The 21423-nt window shown below is 38.1% G+C and overlaps 1 protein-coding gene across 1 annotated transcript; it reads right to left on the bottom strand.

Annotated features, from left to right (window-relative positions):
* Nucleotides 1-6485: 6485 nt before the first annotated feature.
* Pgls (6-phosphogluconolactonase) lies at nucleotides 6486-21179 on the bottom strand. The gene is made up of 4 exons (XM_083135601.1): nucleotides 20938-21179; nucleotides 12306-12506; nucleotides 9500-9783; nucleotides 6486-8145 (listed from the first exon to the last, which is right to left on the bottom strand). Exons 1-4 carry the CDS (start codon nucleotides 21059-21061, stop codon nucleotides 8038-8040), a joined length of 717 nt encoding a protein of 238 aa, XP_082991727.1. The 5' UTR covers nucleotides 21062-21179; the 3' UTR covers nucleotides 6486-8037.
* Between the last annotated feature and the right edge of the window lie 244 nt (nucleotides 21180-21423).

Genomic DNA, 21423 nt, shown 5'->3' with positions numbered 1-21423 from the left:
GTGTTAAAATCGGTCAGCAATGCCACGTCGTCAAATACGGCAGCGATTCCAGCAGGTTTCCCAGTTCGATCGCAGCCGAATTGTTGCATACCGTGAATGCGGATTATCCTACCGTGAGATCGGTGCCCGTGTAGGACGGAATGCATCCACAGTGATCCGTGTATGGAACCAGTGGATCCAGGAAGGCACTGTAGAGCGACGTAGAGGTTCACAACGTCCACGTCGGACGACTGAACGAGAGGACAGACGTCCGATACGCATGGCCCTTACAAACAGAACGGCCACGTCAACGAGGATTGCGCGTGAAGTACGGGATGTTTTACAACGTCCAGTGTCCCCACGAACTGTGCTTCGTCGTTTGGCGAACCGGGGAATTTTTTCCCGGCGCCCACTGTTGCGGATTCCTCTTGACGCTAGAGCATAGGCGTTTGCGTCTGAGATGGTGCCAAGACCCTCGTGCATGGATGGCGGAGTGGAATGCTGTAGTGTTCTCTGATGAATCCCGCTTCTGTATACAACATCATGATGGACGTACACGCGTGTGGCGGCACCGTGGCACTAGGCTTCACGATGCATCATCACACAGGGCCTTCATTGGGTATCATGATATGGGGTGCCATCGCCATAGGTGTTCGTTCGCATCCCGTACGCATTCAAGGGAAATTGAACAGCCAACGGTACATCACACAGGTTCTCACCCCTGTTGCTGTCCCATTAATCCATGCACTGCATAATGCCACTTTTCAACAGGATAACGCGCTCCCCCATGTTGCAAGGAATGTCCTCGCATTTATGGAAGCTAACCACGTGCCCCTGCTTCCTTGGTCAGCACGTTCGCCTGATACGTCGCCAATTGAACATGTCTGGTCCATGGTGGGTCGCTGGCTGGCCCAACTCAGGTTTCTGGCACGTAATGTTGAAGACCTCTGGCACCGTGTGGAAGCCGCTTGGGACGCCATACCGCAAGCAGACGTCGATAGACTCATTCTGTCCATGCCTCGCAGGGTTGCAGCAGTTATTGCCGTCCGTGGAGGCTGTACACGCTACTAGCTCCTTGGGGTTATGCAACCATGTTCTACGTGTCACATGTCACACCACCGAGCTCTAACTGTAATAATTTTCTTATCTTATTATGACCTACATATTTGCCAAGTTTCGTGTTTCTATCTCGTTTCCTTCTGTGTGTTGCAATTGTAATGGCGAGCAGTGTATATTAACTTCAAGTTATAAAGAGGAAAATGTGTTCTACAGAACAAGGAACAAATTTTTGCTTTATGAATATTTGATATGCCAAGTTATCTTTAATCAAAATCAAGGTGTTTAATATTTACCATTGCAAGATTAGAGTTCTATACCAGACATAAATATCTCGTGTTCTAACATTCAAATAAGTTCAATTTATGTCAGACACGTTTGGCTTTAAAGCACATAAAAGCAGTGAACATCCAGTATATAAACAGAAAATGAAAAATGTATTGAAGAAAGAATATTCTTCATAATATGAAACTTTTTTTTTTTCAGAATCCTAACAACGGTTTTTGTGATATGAGGCACTTAGTATGTTTTTGTAGATAGCAAAAGTTATAAGGGCAACATCAATAAGTGTAGTATAAGGGTAGGATTAGTGATTTTCCTTGGTCCGAAGTGTTCTACTGAAATAATTGGGATGAAGCTCTCCCACTCCATCCTACTTAATATGCAACCAATCAGGTGACAAACAATTGAAATTGTTTCTTCCACCGTAAGTGATGAAATGTGTAGAGAGTTCAATATCTGTTTATTCCCAGAGGGGATTTTCCTTGTTTGGATGTATGGAAATTAGAATTATGAAAAAATATCTACTTAATGATCAGCTTTGCCGGTAGCAAAGGACTTTAAATATGTTCTGTACATAGTAAAGGTTAGCCAGTGACCTGGCAAAGGGGGTGGATTTCTGCTAACCACTACCGGGCTAGCAAGGCACCTCAAGTTCAATAAACACAGGATCCAAAAAAAGTTTCAGTTAGGCAAACATCACACACCCTAATGACACCAAAATCAAAGAGACTCATGCAATTATGCACGAGCTGAATATCGACAGCGGTCAGGCTCATCATGTTTGGCCCGCTATTACATCAAACCCATCACGTGCAGCAGACGAAATGGCTACACCAGCACCCCTAGCGGTAGTTGAGGAAACCACAAGAATCTGAAGTCAACCTAGCAGTGAAGCATCGAGTTCCCAAGTGGATGGTGGCAGAGGCCACTGAAATTAATAGAACATTTATACAAGCAAGTTTCGCGGATAGATCTTTAGTAACTCGTTTATGTCTTATATTCATGTATTCTATGTAAGTTGTGTTGCCATGCTCTTCAGTATGCATTTTCCCCCTTAAAAACAAGAGCATCGCATTCTTTACAGTGCTGGAAACACCACACACACTTGAGAAGTTTCATCCTGACACAGAAACCCTGCCGGGGTTGTAACATAGGGGCTGAAAAAAAAAGCCATGTTATGACCAGACCATCCAGAGCGGGGGAAACTAGTGGTCGACGGACCTTGCAGAGACCCATCACTGCTGTTTTCTGGTATTGGAGAACAGTGATTGCTGCTTTTCAAGTCCTCATGAAGATGGGTTAACAGTTAAATCATGAGGACTGCTAGAACCAAAGGTGAGAGCACAAACCACTTGCTTCCATGGGCAGGCCTCTTAACCATGCATTGCATTTGGAATGCATATTAGGAGTCTACTTTCACAATCTGAAAAACAACTTTTACACCTACGCTATCCACGAGTAAATAAAAACAAATCGAATGGCATAATTGATTGTGGAACTTTAACACATCAACTTCCGGTTGGGTTCAAGTATTACTGTATCACGTACTTGCGGCCTTTTTGTCCGTCAGATGAAATGGACCACATAAAAGCACTTTGTGACGAGGAGAAGTACGGGGTTATTCCAGGATGACCTAAGTTTGCTTCACGCTGTTACATTTGGTGATATTTATACATATTTAAAATAAAGTAATTACACCTACACTACAAAAGGCAGATGATTAAAAGCATATAAATCTTTGGATGTCTACAATTATGTTTCAAGTGGAAAAGCTCGAGATGTACAGGAATTATGTTAAAAATGCGGCAAAATAAGTTTGTTTCGTTCTTCGAGAATGTAATAGGAAACTTAACTGACTATGCAATATGCACGGTCCTTAGACCACAGATGTTTTTTTTCTTCCCAATAAGGAACAGTTTTGCTTTATGTTAGCCGTAAAACAGAGAAAATCGAGCTTTCAGTGATTTCACCTTTCTGCAATGAAGTAATTACTGCAAAGTCTACTGCTGCTTGTCGGCTTCCAATTTTCATGCCTGACAGCTTGCACCCAATAATTTTGGTGCCCTGGGCCTTGAGGAAATGTGAAATATTTTTTAGCCCGAATCTCATTTTACATATTAGTCACACTCATTCATTCCATTCCATCTCAATTCCCTTTAATCACATGTGAGCGTATAAACCACAAATTGGTCGTGCTACAACTATGATGTCTGTGCACTTTCTTCCTGTGGATAGCATACAGGTATGTCTACTTGTAATTCAGGTGTCTTTGTTTTTTATGCAGAACATGTTAAAATTAAAGGGCTTACTATTTGTACTTCATTGGAAGCATGAACACTTTCACTACTCAATTCAGATGAGCCTGCAACCAGTTTCAGTAACATATTTTTCTTAATGCACTTACATTGTCCTATTGAGAAGACAGCAGCCATTTTAAAAAGAAATGTCCATAGTACTGCTTCCAAGAGCAGCTGAAGATTGTTGGAAGTGTGAAGACCAAGGGATGCACATGCAGGTAGTCACGTGACAGGAATGGGACAGAAACCACGCTACTCCGTCAGGATGTGGATGGTTCAGAGGAAGGTTCAATGTTGTAGAGGCAAGGGAATATTCCATACCTACCTGTTCTCACACACTGGCATATGCAGAGGGGGCTCAAGAGGCTACAGCTTCCCCCCAAAAAATATTCAGAAAATAATAATTAAATGAATGCAGTTTTAATATCTAAAGTGACCAGTGCAAACCCCCCTTAAAATGACCCCTGATAACCCCTTTGTTCTTTCTCTTTGAATAATTTTTAAAACTAAGTATAAAAATTGTAAATGAAGTTCATATCTCAATGGGGTATCACCAAAATTGATTTATGGTGATGGAAAGGTTATATTCAAGATACTGAACCTCCATTCACATTCAGCTGTAGATGTTGGTACAATTTTCATTGAATTCACATAGGTTTTGAGTGTGGTGGAAATGTATTTTAGATGAAAAAACTAGTGACACACATGCTTTCCTTACAATGAAGTTCACCTGACATGTCACCTTAAAACACATTCACACAAATCTAAATGCAGTGCGTGTACATTTCATAGGCCTACATGTGAAAAGAAACCAAGTATTCAAACCACCTATTCATATTGTCCACCATTAATTGAAAAAAAAAAAAAAAATTTCCTCAAGTCCATAACTACGGACCTTCCTGCCCGGTGAATCAATTGTTTTCAATGTTTCAGGAGTAGTCATGTCAATTTCTTACTTTGGTATAAGAACTGAAGGATTTCGGTTTTGCACATACAATGATAGTACTTTCATGTCGAGTCTTGTAGTAATTATAAATTGTTATACAATTATAAATAACTACTTTGTCAAATGCTTTACCAATCCTTCAAACTTTGACCTCTCACGAGTCGATCGGGACCATCTTGACTTAATTTTTAAAGAAACAAAACTCTAGATCTCAACAAGTCCTTGAACAGGATTGAACAAGGAAGCGATCCAACATTCTTAAAAAATAAAACACCCCAGTTTTAGTATTCAATAGAAAGTACTTGAAAAACACCAGAAGTCGGAGAAAATAGCGAATATATAGCATCTACAATGTAAAAAGACACCCCCCCCAGGGGCGCTAACTTTTTATAAATATTGGATGCACTCCAATACTTGAATTATAAGTTCACAAAAAACTCATAAATTGTTCCTTCAAAGTATTATGATATTAATGCTTACAAACATTGCATCCTAACGTTTTTAAAAATCTGTTATTTACTGGCTCGGAGCTCCACATGCCCATGTAAGTTGGTGCCAATGTGTACCCCCCATAAATTACATAACGCAATTTGTGCATAAACTTAATTGACTGATTTGAAACTTAATAGAATGCAACTAAACCACCCAAAAGCCAGTCCCCCTTCTCCCCCCCCCCCAAATTTCTGCATACGCCAGTGCCGTCATGTATTATATTCATCAAATTCAGAATACAATATTTGGTAGTTCACAATGTTTCTTAGCATCTTAGCAACCACTGTTCATAATATATTAATCTTCACATCCATGGAAATGGTACAAGGAAAAGAATCTGATGTTACAACAGAAACTCTTGTTTTGTTACTATTTACATGCAGACCAAGTTTTTCTGCATCCCATTAGTAGTAATTCATTATGAACTGAACAGCATAATTTGAGTGCCACTTGATCAAAATTTAAGGAGCTAGTTCAGATATGCAACATCTGCTTGTTGCAACATTGATGACGTACTCTTTGTTGCTTACTGGGGTGCATCAAGTATCAGAGTGCCTAATGAGTACTGTTCACATAATTCACTAGCAAACTTTCACCTTCTTCAGACAAGAATTAGGTCACATAACATCCATTGCCTCTGGATAGATGTCAGAGAAGGAATGACAAAAAGTTTACCTACAAGTGCCAGATTCTACAGCTCCTATAAGCTGCCATACAGGATACTAACCTGAGAAAATTTTCGCTCTATAACAAGAAGTTGTAAACATCAGAAATCCTTGATTTTTAAGGTGTTGAGAATGTCTAGAGCCCGTTGAGCCACAAAACAAGTCAATGTAAAGGCATGAGAAGGGAAGGGGGTTGGGGGCAGTTGCTCCTAATATTCTTAGAAATTTAGTGTTTAGAAATCTTGTTACTGTTATTCAACAATATTATTCTCTTTAAAAAATAAAGTATTTTCAAGCAGACGGAAGTTCCAAGCAACTATGCTGGGTCTATTTTCTATGTAATTGGACTACTCAGTTCGTTCTCCAGTAAATCACTTGTTATTAAGATTCACACATTTTATTCGTTAGTCTCAGAATAAATTGGTCATACATTGAAAATGAATAAATTATGCATAGTTGTTTCGAATCTGCTGTGCAAAATCATGTTTTATGCAAATTAGTTTGAACCACAGAAGGAAAATAGAGGTGGAGGGGAAGAGAGAACTTATGTGCCACTGAAACTGATATCCTTCTAATATAATTATTTTCGATGGGTCTGGACACATACTCTATATGCCCCTGTTTAGTACCCATCAATACAATAATAAAACTGTGAGATGAAATGAGATTTTTCTTTCTCAGACAACTTTCATCAAGGGTTTTGTTTTGCCCCCTTACGCACGCACACATCTAATATGCATGCATACCAGTGTAAAAAATAAACAGAAATGCAAACATATCCTTTTTATTTATCCATTTATCTAAATATTAAATATACACATTCAGCCATGCATTCAAATATAAAACATTGCCGTATTCACCAAACTGCAAAAATAAATTGTTGCACTTTTCATAGTAGTTTACAGTAGATTAAGTAGAAACATATGTGTGTTTTAATAAAAGCTGAAAATTAAGCTTCTTAAAACTGAACTTACATAATTAATAAAAAAAGTAGAAATGTTCCACACAAATGCTGTTTCAACATAATACCTCACTGTAAAAAAATACAAAAATCCATTATACCTAAAGCATGATGAGCGGTATTTTCAATGTACATTTCCACCAACAACTATCTCCATAATTGAAACAAAAAAGGAACAATTAGTAAAAGTTATTTAGAAACAAGCGTAAATAATGAATAAAGAATAAAGGGAACATTTTTTTCTGCAGTAATTGGAGAAGTGTACTCCCTCTCATAACCACATGTACATACAAAATGCAAAAACTGCTCACATAATCTTCTGAACATGAAAGAATGGAAAATTTGTGACACACATGTTTGATTATACAAATTTCAAGCTTTCAGATTTCCCTTGCAACTTAATTCCAGGAAAATTAGCGTCTTGTTACAAAGTCAGCGATTCTTACTGTCAAGTTTACAAAGTATTGGCATTTTATTTTCAATACTTCTAGATTGTAAGGAACAAGCATGGATAATAGCAGCAAAATCTCAGAAGCTGTACATATAAGAAATGTGATACTAAGCATTTAAAAGGCAATACATTCAAATTCTGCACTTTGAATTCAAACCCTAAGATGAAATTGGAACCGGTTCTACAAGAAAGAAACTAAAGATACATATTTTGGGATCTATGAAGGATTAACATCATAAAATGAAAGAAATTCACAAGATGCCATCAATCAATTGACAACAACACTAAAATAAGCATCATATCTGTTTTAACCACAAGTACAATTACTAGTAGTTGCAAATTCTAATAGAATTAAGGCAATGTAGCTGTAGTTGATTCTTGGATAACCAAATTATCACTAAATAAACTGACAATGTACCCTCCTCTGTGCTAAAAAGACCAGCAGCTATATACACAGCTACGCCACACGTTTAAACAGATATAGAAAATAGAGGACATAAAACTAGTTCACTCGGTTTAAAATAATGGATAGAAAACTTGTAAGAAAATAACTCCATCATAGCCTCTGTTGAATTTACAAAAACAAGGCTACACAAATTCATTCAGCACATACATGAACATCTGAATTAGCAATTGTATGTCTATAATATCAATACGTTTTCCCATGACCAGTTCACTTCTCTGTTCTTCAGAAAAATGATGTAAATGGTAGGTTACTCAGACTGAGTAACCTATCTCTATTTCTCTTTGATCTCCTATCACAGACAAACACCAGTATAAACCCTCACAGACCAGCATAAAGGATTACATTGTTTCAGCCTAGACATACTTTGGTATTCATTTCTCGGTTTTTTACGTATGGAAGTTCTATGTAGTTCTCATGAGAGATACGATAATGGCACAAAGAATCAGTGGTTCAGCAATGATGCAGCACTCTCATCTAAAATCCAAAACAAATCCCCATTTGTTGGTTGGACTCGAGCAGCTGGTAGCTGTTCTTTGTCTTGCAAAACTTTCTGAAAACCAGGATGGAACAATTAACAACAGAAATGTTAAATGAAAAAGCCCTTACAAAATTATACAAAATGATGACCCATATAGGTCTGTACAAGAAATAATAAACAACTCTTTAATTTAAGGTAGAACGATACACCAAACAGCTTCAGAATAGCTTCAAATTGGAAGTGGCTTGACATATCACTTCTGTTTTATCATGCATAAACATTAACAGTAGTTGTGCCATGAGAACTCTTCTCTGCCCAATTTTGTTTCTCATTAGAAACACATTTGATAATATATTTTAAATAAGCCATATCTAGCTTAGTTTTCCTTCGTGGTCGTGCGGTCTAAGGTGCTTTGGACTCCGACTGCGGAATGGCATGGGTTCGAATCTGCCTGGGTTCAGTCTCTCGAGTTCTTGGCCTGTGTATTGAACCGGTGGCCACTCACCATCGTGAGGAAATTGCGGAGCTCGGAGCGAGTAGCTCGGAAATCTCCTATAACGGCTGAGGGTTCAACATGCTGACCCCACGTCACCCCATTACTGGTTGAAGATATCCACACCTCTAGGTAGGATTGTGGGAGGGAGACTGGCAGTCGGGAGATCTGCCTAGGCCCTTCAAGGGCTGTCGAGCCACAGGTTATTACATATCTAGCTTAATAAATCAACTTAAAGTCTACTGGCAACTGCAACGTGAGGGAAATTCCATAACAGAACTCTCATTCATTCTGCCAGAAGTGCACCTTACGCAAAACTGTTTCAGCAGTTCAAAAATAAAAATCTATTTATAGGAAAGTGTGAAACTACTAACGCAAGGAAACTGTGAGATAAAAGCAACAGGGAAAGGGAAAGTTTACATCTAAGAGATGAGCATGGGCCCCTTCAGTCTACAAGCATGCACAAACAACAGACCCCAGGCAATGTGGTGCATGCCACTGAGGAATTGACAAGAGTCAATATTTTGAGTTTGCTACTGACAATTTCTATTACTTTTCTGTTAAAACAAAGAGTGCAGTGTATGTTTTTTATGTATCATTACATCAGAATAATAAAAATGCCATTATAAATTTTAGATAGCCGGATTTTAATATCTGCGGTGATATGGTAGGATCGGCCACATATTAGAATGCATTTCATAGTTATTCATGGTGTTACCCATTGAGCTTTTAATCCAATCTTGTATTAATTAATAAATTTAATGTTTTCAAATCATATAACTTTATCTTAGTTTGATTCACGGCTTTCTTAGACCATTTTTGCCACAAAAATAATAAATAAAGAAAAGCTGGCTCCTGAATTAGTGTTTTACCCCTACGCATGACCATTACATTACATTCTTGTCGCAATTAAAATATAAATCTCCTACTCACCTTGACAGTTTCAGCCTTTCCCTCTCCTGTTAGAGCAAATATACAACATTCGGCATTGTTCACCACTGGGAATGTCAGAGTTATACGTGATGGTGGTGGCTTCGGCGAATTGGTGATGGGAGCCACCCACACGGACGTCTCCTCCAGTAGGCGGTGATTGGGGAACAGGGAACAAGTGTGGCCATCTGGCCCCATGCCGAGCAACAGAACGTGAAAGCGGGGCAATGAGTCGGGTGGAAAATAGACAGCCATTTTCTGGATGTAATCCTTTGCTGCTGCTTCAGCTTAAAAAGAGAACAAACCGTAAGTAAATTAAAAGTACACATAATTAGCATTGAAGACTTGCATTTCATAAGATTTAAATCTGTCCAATTAAGTTTTCCTTTGTACAAAATACTTTATTGGAATGGGAACGACTTGAGATGACCGGACACCTCTCCGATTTTCTTCATATTTGACATACTCACTAATTGAGGCCTCCTAATCACGAATCTGAAGTTAAAATTTGTCGGAAACGTCTAGAAATTGCAAAATAAGAGGAAATAAGGCATTAGTTTTTGGAATGGAAACTGTCTATTTTCGCGAATTTTTTTGTTTCACAACCAAATATATATATATATATATTCTTGATACTACCACGACACCAAATTTGGTACTAGTTTACTATCCTTCGGACACATTTATTTATTTTTACAGAAGAAACTACTTACCGTAATAAGTTCCTGTAGCATTGTCGAACATCGGGAAGGTGTTTTATGTGATGTGGGAATGTTTCATAGCTGAAATTCATGTTGTTCGTTGAAAATGAATTCTGCGACGAAGATAGCGTTTGGGGCGTACATGTTCGTATACCATCAAGTTCGTACACCTTCATACACCGTCGTGACTATCATGAAGTGTCGTGATTGTGTTTTGTTGGTATCCAGTGTTTCGAACTGTCTGTGTTTGCGACGAGAGTTAGAACTGTGAATCGAGGGTTTGGATAATGACGTGTGGTGGGTGTGTTGTGAAATTGGTGCCGGGTGTTGAGGATCCAGTGGAGTTTTTGGTTGCACACGGGGTGGTGAAGAGAGGAAAGGAATGTGCAAAGTGTGGGAGCGAATGTAAGCTACTCGTGAGGAAGAATGGGATGTGGGAATATGTATAATGGAAAGGTAAGAAAGAGAATATATGTTTCGGTAAAAATTTGGTGTTTTTTTTATGAGGATGTAGAAATTGGAAATAATTGTGAATCATTGGCGCGTGGATAGGTTAGTAGGGCCACGCAAAGGTTTCAATAGTGAAAAAGATAGCCCCACGAACCATTGGCGCTAGCCCCACGAACCATTGGCGCGTGGATAGGTTAGTAGGGCCACGCAAAGGTTTCAATAGTTAAAAATATAGCCCCACGAACCATTGGCGCTAGCCCCACAAACCATTGGCGCATGGATAGGTTAGTAGGGCCACGCAAAGGTTTCAATAGTGAAAAAGATAGCCCCACGAACCATTGGCGCTTGGATAGGTTAGTAGGGCCACGCAAAGGTTTCAATAGTGAAAAAGATAGCCCCATGAACCATTGGCGCGTGGATAGGTTAGTAGGGCCACGCAAAGGTTTCAATAGTTAAAAATTGGTTTCGAAAAAAATATTCGTAGCCCCACACACCATTCTCGGATAGGCCCACGAACCATTGGCGCTAGCCCCACGAACGATTGGTGCGTGGATAGGTTAGTTCAGTTAGGTTGGGATACATAGTTAAAATTTGGTGTCAGAACGCGAAAAATAAAGTTAAAAAGAAATAGATCTGATTAAGTTTGTCGACGGGCATTTCTTGGGTTCCGAAGGTTGAAACACTGCATAACAATTGAAAATCGAGAAAAAACAAGGCCGATGCGTCATTCCTACGCGTTATTATTTACGAAGGTGTCCGCGCCATGTTGTGTGTGAGGCAAACGGAAAGGTAGGAGGAAGAAGTAGTCGTAAGGTGAAAAATTGCTCTTACTTTCATCAAAACATTGTTAATACACGTTCAGGAATGTTCCACGAAGCAGATACGTAAGTATCAATGTCAAAAATTGACGAAACCAAAAAAATAGAGGTGTCCGAAGGATAGTAAATTTTTACCCCAAGTTTTAACTATGTTTGCCTAACCTAACCGAACTAACCTAACCATGTGCCAATGGTTTGTGGAGCTAGCACCAATGGTTCGTGAGGCTAGCGTCAATGATTCGCAATTTCTAGACGTGACAGACAAATTTTAACTTCAGATTCGTGGTTAGGAGGCCTCAATTAGTGAGTATGTCAAATATGAAGAAAATCTGAGAGGGGTCCGGTCATCTCAAGTCATACCTTGGAATGTCAACTGGCAGATTTCCATCTATATCCTAAAATTTACCATGTGAACACAATAGTCTACATAATCTTATTCAGCACAGCTTTTAAGTTCAAAACTTCATTAACAAACCATTTTTAAAATTTTCTTTAAGTAAAATTTGTGACCAGAAAAACTCTATATTGATATTTTTATACAAGAAACATCAATTACTCTACTACGTAAAGATAGAATTGACATAATTAAAAAAAAAGAAAGCCATTTACTGTCACCTCAAAATATGTCCAAATAATAACACTAAAATAAAATAAAGCAATAACCTACATATCTGCACAAGTAACTACATTAACTTCCTGGTGGATGCAAATAATTTAAAAGCTTTTCACAGTTCCTTCTGTAACACAACTGCTAATAAGTTCAACTTTCATGTTGTAAACGATAGAGAAAGCCTAAATCATGAATACAAAATTCAAATTGTGGAAAAAATACGTCCATACCTGGCAAGTCAGGATCAATTTTTATAAACTGGTCCTCTGTTAGTGGGATTCTTCCTATTAAGGAATTCTTGTATGTGCCGAATGTTGAGTCTGCACTGTCTACCGGAACAACTCGTTCATCACAGAAGAATAATCTCCATTTGGTCCAGTCTGTATTGATTTTTGGAAGACCAATTTCAAGGAATTTTGTAAGGGAACCACCTGCAATGAAAATGACAAGAATTGCACATCTATACTTCGTAACAGTCCCCTTATAGTCACAAGAAAATGTGCAAAATTTTTAATAAGCAGAGAAGCAAAACAAAGGGAAGAAAATTAAAATTACCAATGTGGAAACACATTTAAGTATGTATGGTTGAAGCAGAAACTATACCAGTCTTGGAATAACTGGTCAATAAAAGGGAATTTAATTATCAACAATCTTTCAAATTTTAAGTGGAACAGCAAGCTATAACAAATGATACAATGTTTATATTTTTAAGGTGAAAGCCTATTGAAAGTAATACAGTCTGTTACCTTATTTTATGTAAAGTTAATATATGTCAACACAGTGAAAAAAAAATTGGAAATTTACAATGTAATAAAAAAGAAACACTACTAGTTTAATCTAGTCAAAACACCTATAACTAATTTATTTCGTCCTTTTTAACATTGCTACTTACTTATAGTGCATTGCGGAACATTCTATAAGGTGTAATTATAAATTTCTCCCGAAGATAACTTCAATTTTTCATGTTACGAGTAATTATTGTTGTTCCTTTATTTTCGTTTGCGTGACACACAATACAGCGCAAGCATTCTGGATCATCACGTGTCATGCTTGTGTTTTGTCGATTTGAGTGGGTATGCAGGGTTTCCAACCTTGTAAACAAAAAATACCTACTTTTGGGTTTTAAATTATGCTAATACGTAGAACCACGCACGGGTAGCCCCACAAACCATTCACTGATAGCCCCATGAACCATTCATGGTAGGGTTAGGTTAAGCAAGCATAGATAAAATTTGGGGTCACGTAACCTTTTTGGAAAAAGACGGGGTGGTTGGAAACAGTGACAGGCCAGGCTAGTACCTAGAATTGATCTCTAGGGGGCTCATGTGTTATCAGGGGGAGGGGGCTTTGTAAACCAGTCCAGATTTCAAGTTATAAAACATAAAATTTAGAAATATCATGCAAATACTACAGTTGTTTCTTTATCTTCTAAAACATCTATTGAAGTGTTAATTGACTGCTACTAACACTCTTTACTATTTTTGATGATACAGGAATTAGTGATGGGTCGTTCGTGAACGAGTCGTTCAAAAGTAACGACTCTCTCTTGTGAGCGGTGAACGACTCGTTCACCAGAATTGAACGACACGTTCAAAGAGTCGTATGTGTGCCACGACTCCTCCGCCCGCCAAGCAACTATTATTCCATTATTCCCTCTCCTTTCCACGAATTTTGCGAGGAAGGCGCATGCGCAAGTGTATACTCGCCTGGCGGCCGGAATTTTTGAAAGAAAGCAAGTCGATTCTGCGGGCAGCAAATGGGGACTGGAGAGGAGAGGGAGGGGGGGGTCCTCTCTGTTCCTTTTCCCGTAAAGCTGGCTGAAACGTGCCGTGTACGATGAGAGGGGAAGGAGCATGCTCGCGAGTCGACTCTTTCCTTCGTTCAAAGAGTCGTGGCACACCTTAGCGACTCTTTGAACGAAGGAAAGAGTCGACTCGCGACTCGCGAGTGTTGTTTGCAGAGAGAGAGCGCGCAACCTCAGCCCATGACGGGCAGCGAAGAACAGCCAACAAATTTGTCCTGTAGTTTCAAGTTCGGCCAAACCATTAGCGCTAAAATTACAAGAAATTAAATGTTAGTAAAAAATATTAGGGGAGTCTTGTAAAAATTTTGAGAAGGTGTTAGGCACAGACCTCTTGATTACAATATTCCGATTAGCCTTTATGTGCAGATAGGATAGTCGGGACTGGACCTACAGTTTAAAGGAGGATCCGAACCTCCACTTTGTATTGAACACGGTACCCCTTGATTACCGGCGACGTTATCACTACACCATCGGGGAGACCCGATTAGCCTATTGGAGCATAAAAGTGGACTTTAAACATTGTCTGACAAAATCGTTTTCATATGACGTGAAATATTTCATTAACATTAACGTGTAAATATTTTACTAATGAAAACAGCATTAAAGAATAAATATAGAAGTTTAATCATAAATCTCATCGTACATGATACTGCAAAAAAGCTTTTATTGAATGACTGCAGAATTAGGAACAACTACGTAAGATGGACATGGGTCATGTTCACGAGTGATATAAACAGCTGTTGGCCATCTGCGGTGAGCCTACGTGTTAAGGTGTTTTACTAGTAGAAGGCAACATTAAAAAAAAATACATACGTATAATTTGGCCCGCTTTATAGAAATTCGATCATACATTATGATATTGGCAGAAACTTATATTGAATGACTGTAGAACAACAAAAAGCTATGGATATGGGATGGACATGGATAATGTTCAAGAGCGATATATATTTCTTAAACACAGCTGTTAGCCATCCGCGGAGAGCGAGCGGGTGGATCCTACTTTAAACTGTAGATCCAGTCTGCTGGCGAGACTGCCGCCGCCGCGCCTTGTGTAAGAGAGCTCGCGACTCGCGAGCGAACGATGAGTGAGCAGAAGAGTCGCTAAGGCGAGCGAGTCGTTAAGGTGCTCCACGACTCTTCGTGCCGTCTCGAGAGTCGTGAACGATGAGTGAGCAGAAGAGTCGCTAAGGCGAGCGAGTCGTTAAGGTGCTTAATGACTCTTCGTGCCGTCTCGAGAGTCGTGAACGAATGATGGGGAAAGAGTCGTGGGACTGTGCTGTGACTCTTCGTGCTGTTTCAAGAGTCGTGAACGAGCGATGATGTGTCGCAGCGCAGATCTGCAGTGCATTTTGTTGACTCGCTTTCTCACATTTGTTGCGATATTAAAACCAGTGATCGAATGAAAAAAAGGAAGAATATGTAAATGCACGTTATTACTAATAAAAGGTTGATATAATTATATAGCATTTCTGTGTATGCTATCGTACTGCATAATTTGCATTATCCGCAGCATGAAATGTAAACTGAAACAAGATACAAATATAGAAAATCTCACTCATGAGGCAGAGTAATGAAAACAAGTATGTGCAATAAATTTTGTTTGTGTGTGTGTGTGTTTACTGTTTACACATATATGTATATCCATACACATACAGAATCGTATTTGTATTTTTCTTATTTTATGCCGCTTTTCTTCAAATTTTAAGTAATCGCGACGATGAGGATGATGCTTGATGATACAGATGAAGGGACACTCGTAAAGAATATCCTTGACCAGACCGGGACTAGAACCCGGGAACTTCTGTGGCAAGATCAAATGTCGATTACTTCAGAATCTTGGCCATCTAGTCGGCTACACGCACACACTAACTAACTAACTAACTCTCTAGCCTTCTTAAACCCGAAGGTTCATGGCTGCAGCAACACAGGCCTTCCATGTTTCCCTATTTTGAGCAAGTTCTATATACTCTTTTCCATCCCTACCGATTTCCCTTAGGTCCATCTCAACGTTGTCCCTCCATCTTCGTCTTGGCCTTCCTACAGGTCTCTTACCATCAGGTTTCCCAACAAGAATCCTGTAAACTCCTCGTTCCTCTCCCATTCGTGCCACATGGCCTGCCCACCTAAGTCTTCTTGATTTAATTATTCTAATAATATCTGGACATGAATACAAATTATGTAGTTCTAAATTATGTAACCTTCTCCACTCACCTGTCTCCTCATCCCTTTTAGGTCCAAATATTTTCCTAAGGATCTTATTTTCAAATACTCTCAATTTATGTTCCTCTTTCAATGTAAGGGACCAAGTTTCACATGCATATAATACTACAGGCAAAATTACTGTTTTGTATATTTTAACTTTCAGTTTCTTAGATATTAAACGAGAAGACAAAAGTTTATGAAGAGAGAAGTAACATGCATTTCCTGAATTAAGCCTACTTTTTATTTCCTCTTTAATATAATTTTCATTTGTTAATATTACTCCTAAGTATTTGAATTTGGAAACTGGTTCAAACGAGTTGTTATCAATAATTAGATTTTGATTATTACCTAACAATTGGTTTCGGCCTGTAAGCATATATTTAGTTTTCTCTTTGTTAACTTCCAAACCTATCTCTTTAGCAGTTTTGAAAAATATTTTAGCATTATTCTTAATTGTATTCACATCATCCCCCAGTAAGTCTACATCATCTGCATATGCTAACAACTGAGTCACACCATTTAATTTTAGTCCTTCTTTAGTTTCTTTTACCTTCCTAACAGCATATTCTAAGGCAAAATTAAAGAGCAATGGAGATAATGCATCTCCTTGTTTTAACCCATCATGAATTGTAAATTTGTCAGACATATTAATACCCACACGAATTTTACTTTCTGTTTCACTGGTGCATATTTTTATCATACTAACAAGCTTCTTAGGTATTCCAAACTCCACTAATATATTATATAATTTATCTCTTTTGACCGAATCATATGCTTTTTTGAAATCAATGAATAGCTGATGGACATTTTGATTATATTCCCACTTTTTTTCAAGTGTCTGTCTGATGTGAAAAATTTGATCTGTAGTTGATCTGTTACGTTTAAATCCACATTGATAATCACCTATAATTTCATTAGCATATGGGGTTAGTCTTGTTAAAAGAATGTTAGATAATATTTTATATGTTGTTGAGAGTAGAGAAATTCCACGGTAATTATTGCAGTTCATTTTATCACCTTTTTTAAACACAGGAACAATTATGGATTCTTTCCACTGTTGAGGGATTTCTTCTTTATTCCATATTAAACAGATTAATTTATGAATTTGATACATTAATGAATTTCCACCATATTTAATTAACTCAGCTGGTATTAAATCAATGCCAGGTGCTTTGTTATTCTTTAGCCTTTTAATAGCATCTTTAACTTCAGTCAAGTTGGGTTCTGGAACTAAAGGTTCTGCTGTGTGTACTTCATTCACTTCTGATTTATCTCCTACATGGACATTTAAAAGGTCATTAAAGTAGTTCTTCCATCTATTTAGAATATCACTTGGGTCAGCTAGAAAATCACCGTCTTTATCTTTTATCAAGTTTACTTTAGGTTGCCACCCCTTTCTAAATTCATTTACACCTTTATATAAATCTCTGATATTTTTATTTTTGCTGTTTGTTTCAATTTCGTTAATTTTGGTTTTCAAGTAATCTCTTTTTTTACTTCTAAACGTGCGGTTAACTTCTCGCTTTATTCTATTATAATTGTTTAGATTTGTATCATCAGAGTTATTTAACCACCTAAGTCTAGCCTGATTTCTTATTTCTATTAGATTATGACATTCATTATCAAACCATGGCTTACTTTTTCTCGGTTTATGGTATCCTATACTTTCTATAGCTGCTGATTCTATTGCATTACGTATGTGCTCCCAATTCTTATTTACGTCTGTTTCATTTATATTTTCATCATCATTTAAATCCTGCAAAACATCAAATCTATTTGACAGTTTAATTTGGTAATCTTTCTTAATTCTTTCATCAGTAAACTTTCCTGTATCAAATTTTAGAACTTTTAGATTTTGTTGCTTATGATTTATCACTGAGAGTCTTTCTCTTAATTTAGCAATTACTAAATAATGGTCACTAGCACAGTCAGCACCTCTATGTGTACGAACGTCAATTATACTAGTATGCCTTCTCTTATCAATGAGAATATGATCTATCTGATTGTGAGTTTTACCATCTGGAGAAGACCAGGTATATTTATGGATATCTTTATGTTTAAAAGTGGTACTTTTCACACATATACACTAAAATGCAATACAATTTATTAATCTTGAAGGACGTACGTTGTGTTCGTTTACTTAAATACAATCATCTGCTTCAACACCTCCTACCCCCTTCCCCCTCTTCAGGCATGTGTTTCGAGAAAAAGAAGCTTGGCGACTCTTTTGAACGACTCATTTGAACGACTCTTCTCAGTGAGCGAGCGCTCATGAGTCGACTCGCACAAATGAACGGCTTGAACCCATCACTGACAGGAATTTATATCATACAAGTAGAAATGTACAATATTCACTTCGGCCCAAGTTCCTTTTGTTTTATTGCAATTTCATCATGCTACGATTTCGATGTACGTCTTAACACATACTGCGGAGTTACAGCGATTACTTAAAAGTTTGTTCAACATATGCTTTCGTGGTTAGGTTAGGCAGGTTAGGTTTGGTTCCCTTAGCATTAAAAATCAAGTCCCTACATGCATTATACTAAGGTTCCAATTTACTTCTACATTCATTCCCATGCTTCTACGATATTTACTGTTGCTTGTCGACTGAGAATATCTTGTCCATGAGAAGTGCGTAAGGTAATTTTTCAAGTTGTTTTTTTCAACATGAATAACTTTTTTGAGTCCAAACAGTGCTCATTACTTTAAGGTTCAAATTTCGTGTGACAATGATTTCCAAAATTCTACGATAATTGGTCTTTGTGCTAGGAGAAATCATAAAACAATCGGAACCGTTTCCTTCACTTCAATCATAGTGTCTACCGTGCCCCGGCCGAAGCAATGAAACTCCTCTTCGTTCCCAAAACTATGAATCTGTTGGCATTTGACACAGCTGTGGAAGGAATGTGGATGATGAAGAAGTTAAAGTCCCAGATATTTGTCAAATGAGAGGCTGCAAGAGGGGCAGGGAAGTTACAGATAAAGAAGCTCCCCTATGAAAGAACTTTCTAAAGTCTAGAGAATCTTCTAAACACTTCCTGCCACTTATACTTCTGCTCACGGTACTAGTTTACTATCCTTCGGACAGATTTCTACAGAAGAAACTACTTACCGTAATAAGTTCCTGTAGTATTGTCTAACATCGAGAAGGTGTTTTGTGTGAAATTCAGGTAAGTTTTCCGTATCCTGGAAACGGATTTCTTCAAATTTAAAAGTTTGGGGCTCATTTGGGGGCAAGTGACTCCGGCAAATTTCTAACATGCCTTTAACAGGGATTCTATAGAGAAAGCTGGGGAGGAGCGGAGGCGGGGCCACGTTAGCAGGTGGGGGCGGTAGGTCAATTACCCCAGGGGCGGAGCCCGGAATCGGTGGGAAATTTGGACTCAAAAATTTCAAACGAAAATAATTTTTTAGTTTAAATATCCCACCGATTCCGGGATGGATAGCCCCAAAAACCATTCACGGAATGTTCCGCGAAGCAGATAGGTAAGTACGAATGTCAAGAATTGACGAAACTAGGAAGTTATAGGTGTCCGAAGGATAGTAAACTGTTACCCAAAAGAATATATGCTGCCTACATTTTCACTCTCTACCTTAAAGAAATTAGAATACAAAATAGTTTTACGTAATGTCAAGGGGGCTGGCGGCAGTACCAGGGGCGGCTGGTGGCCCTGCCAGGGGGGGGGGAGTGCCTGGCTACAGGCCTGTGACAGGGGTTTAAGTCATCAAATTCATGGAACATCCGGTTGAGGTAGAGAAAGTACATGGAAGGAACGGCAATTGCGATATTTTTATAGATAAAAACATGAATTATGGCCAAAAAAAGATGAAACGATAACAGAAAATACATTCGGGAACTTCAACAATGCTACAGAAAGTGATTCGCGTAAGTAGTTTCTTGTGTAAAAATGAAGAAATCAATTTTGACTAGTTCAAACTGTTACCAAAGAAACAAGTATGGGAGCACAACGTTTTTTTCTTCTGTACTTTCATCTCCTTTTTCACTTTCCAATAACCAAACATCCTGCATATCAAAATAATTTTTAGATTGTCTGATCACATGGCTCTTATACAGGAAGGAAGAGAAAGTTGTGACAAATTAATCAATCATTTACCAGTCTAACACATGCCAAGGTGTCATGTTATTCCTTGAAAAAATGTCAATGATTGTAATATAGGCTAACTGTAAAACCCTGGATTACCAGCACAGATAACAAAAGACATTGCCACCAATATTGTGCAACTATTAACTCCTTATCACAATTGACGTGAAATTCTGAGTAACTGTGGATAAATCCAGTTCTGCCTAACCACGACTTGCATCACAACTTACACTTAAAAAAGGTGGCATCATGCTTCATAGGCTATCAGTTGTCCGGGTCTAGTTTTTCTATGTTAATAGCATTGTATATACATAAATTGTGATATGTGAATAAAAAGAAATTCATACACCGAATCTTTGTTTGTAAATTAAGTACAAGATTAAAAAATTCACGTACAAACATGTAGACCTGTCTCTAGATGACTCATTTCTCTAAGAGCTGCACCTTTTTTTGAACACGGTTATTATTATTATTCCCCGCTTTCAATGCAACTCATATTTTTAACTTACTCTAATCTTAGAATATAGTTTTAAATATCATGCTATCTTAGGTTTATAATTTAATCAACTAATAACTTGAGTGTCGATACCGAAGTTGCACAACGTTAATTGGAAATTGCAATACACCGGAAATCAACAAAACAAAAACCTCGCTCTTATATGTTGCCTTAGTTCACAAACGCGAACATAACCAATATTAGCAGTGATCATGCAATATTTTCGGCTAGTTACAAGACAAGGAAAATAAGTTAACCTGATAATCCAACTTTGAATACATCTTCTTGTTCTATCGCCTGCTTTGCTCTTCCTTCGATTAAACTACATAGTTCACATATTACATCTTCTTCAGTTTTCAACGTTTTAATTATTTGTGGCATTGTAACAGTTCTTATTGGAAAATAACTACAGATAGTTAGAAATGTTTTCACTAAAACTACTTCGTGCCATAAAGTACTCGGCCCGCCCGAACGAATCAACTCGGCTGGCTACGGCAACAGCAGATGACGTTTTACTGATCGGTAGCGTCCTCTAGAAAGACAAGAAACAACTGAAGCTCGAAATGCACAAGTGCTTCAGTTTTTTTTTTTTGTTATCACTTGACAGCCCCAAGTAACTTATTTTATCAGCAGAGCCTGCATTTTTTATGAGATTACACCAGGGTGTGAAATCCTGCAGGACAGGAGATTTTCCCTCCACCAACAATCTTGTCCTGCAAGAATCCCCTACTAAAAATTTCCGG

The sequence above is a fragment of the Lepisma saccharinum genome, chromosome 14 (genome assembly GCF_977018435.1).
Source record: "Lepisma saccharinum chromosome 14, izLepSacc3.1, whole genome shotgun sequence".
NCBI classification, from domain to species: Eukaryota; Metazoa; Arthropoda; class Insecta; order Zygentoma; family Lepismatidae; genus Lepisma; species Lepisma saccharinum.
The sequence above is the reverse complement of the archived record's forward strand: the minus strand, read 5'-3'. Positions and strand labels throughout refer to the sequence as shown.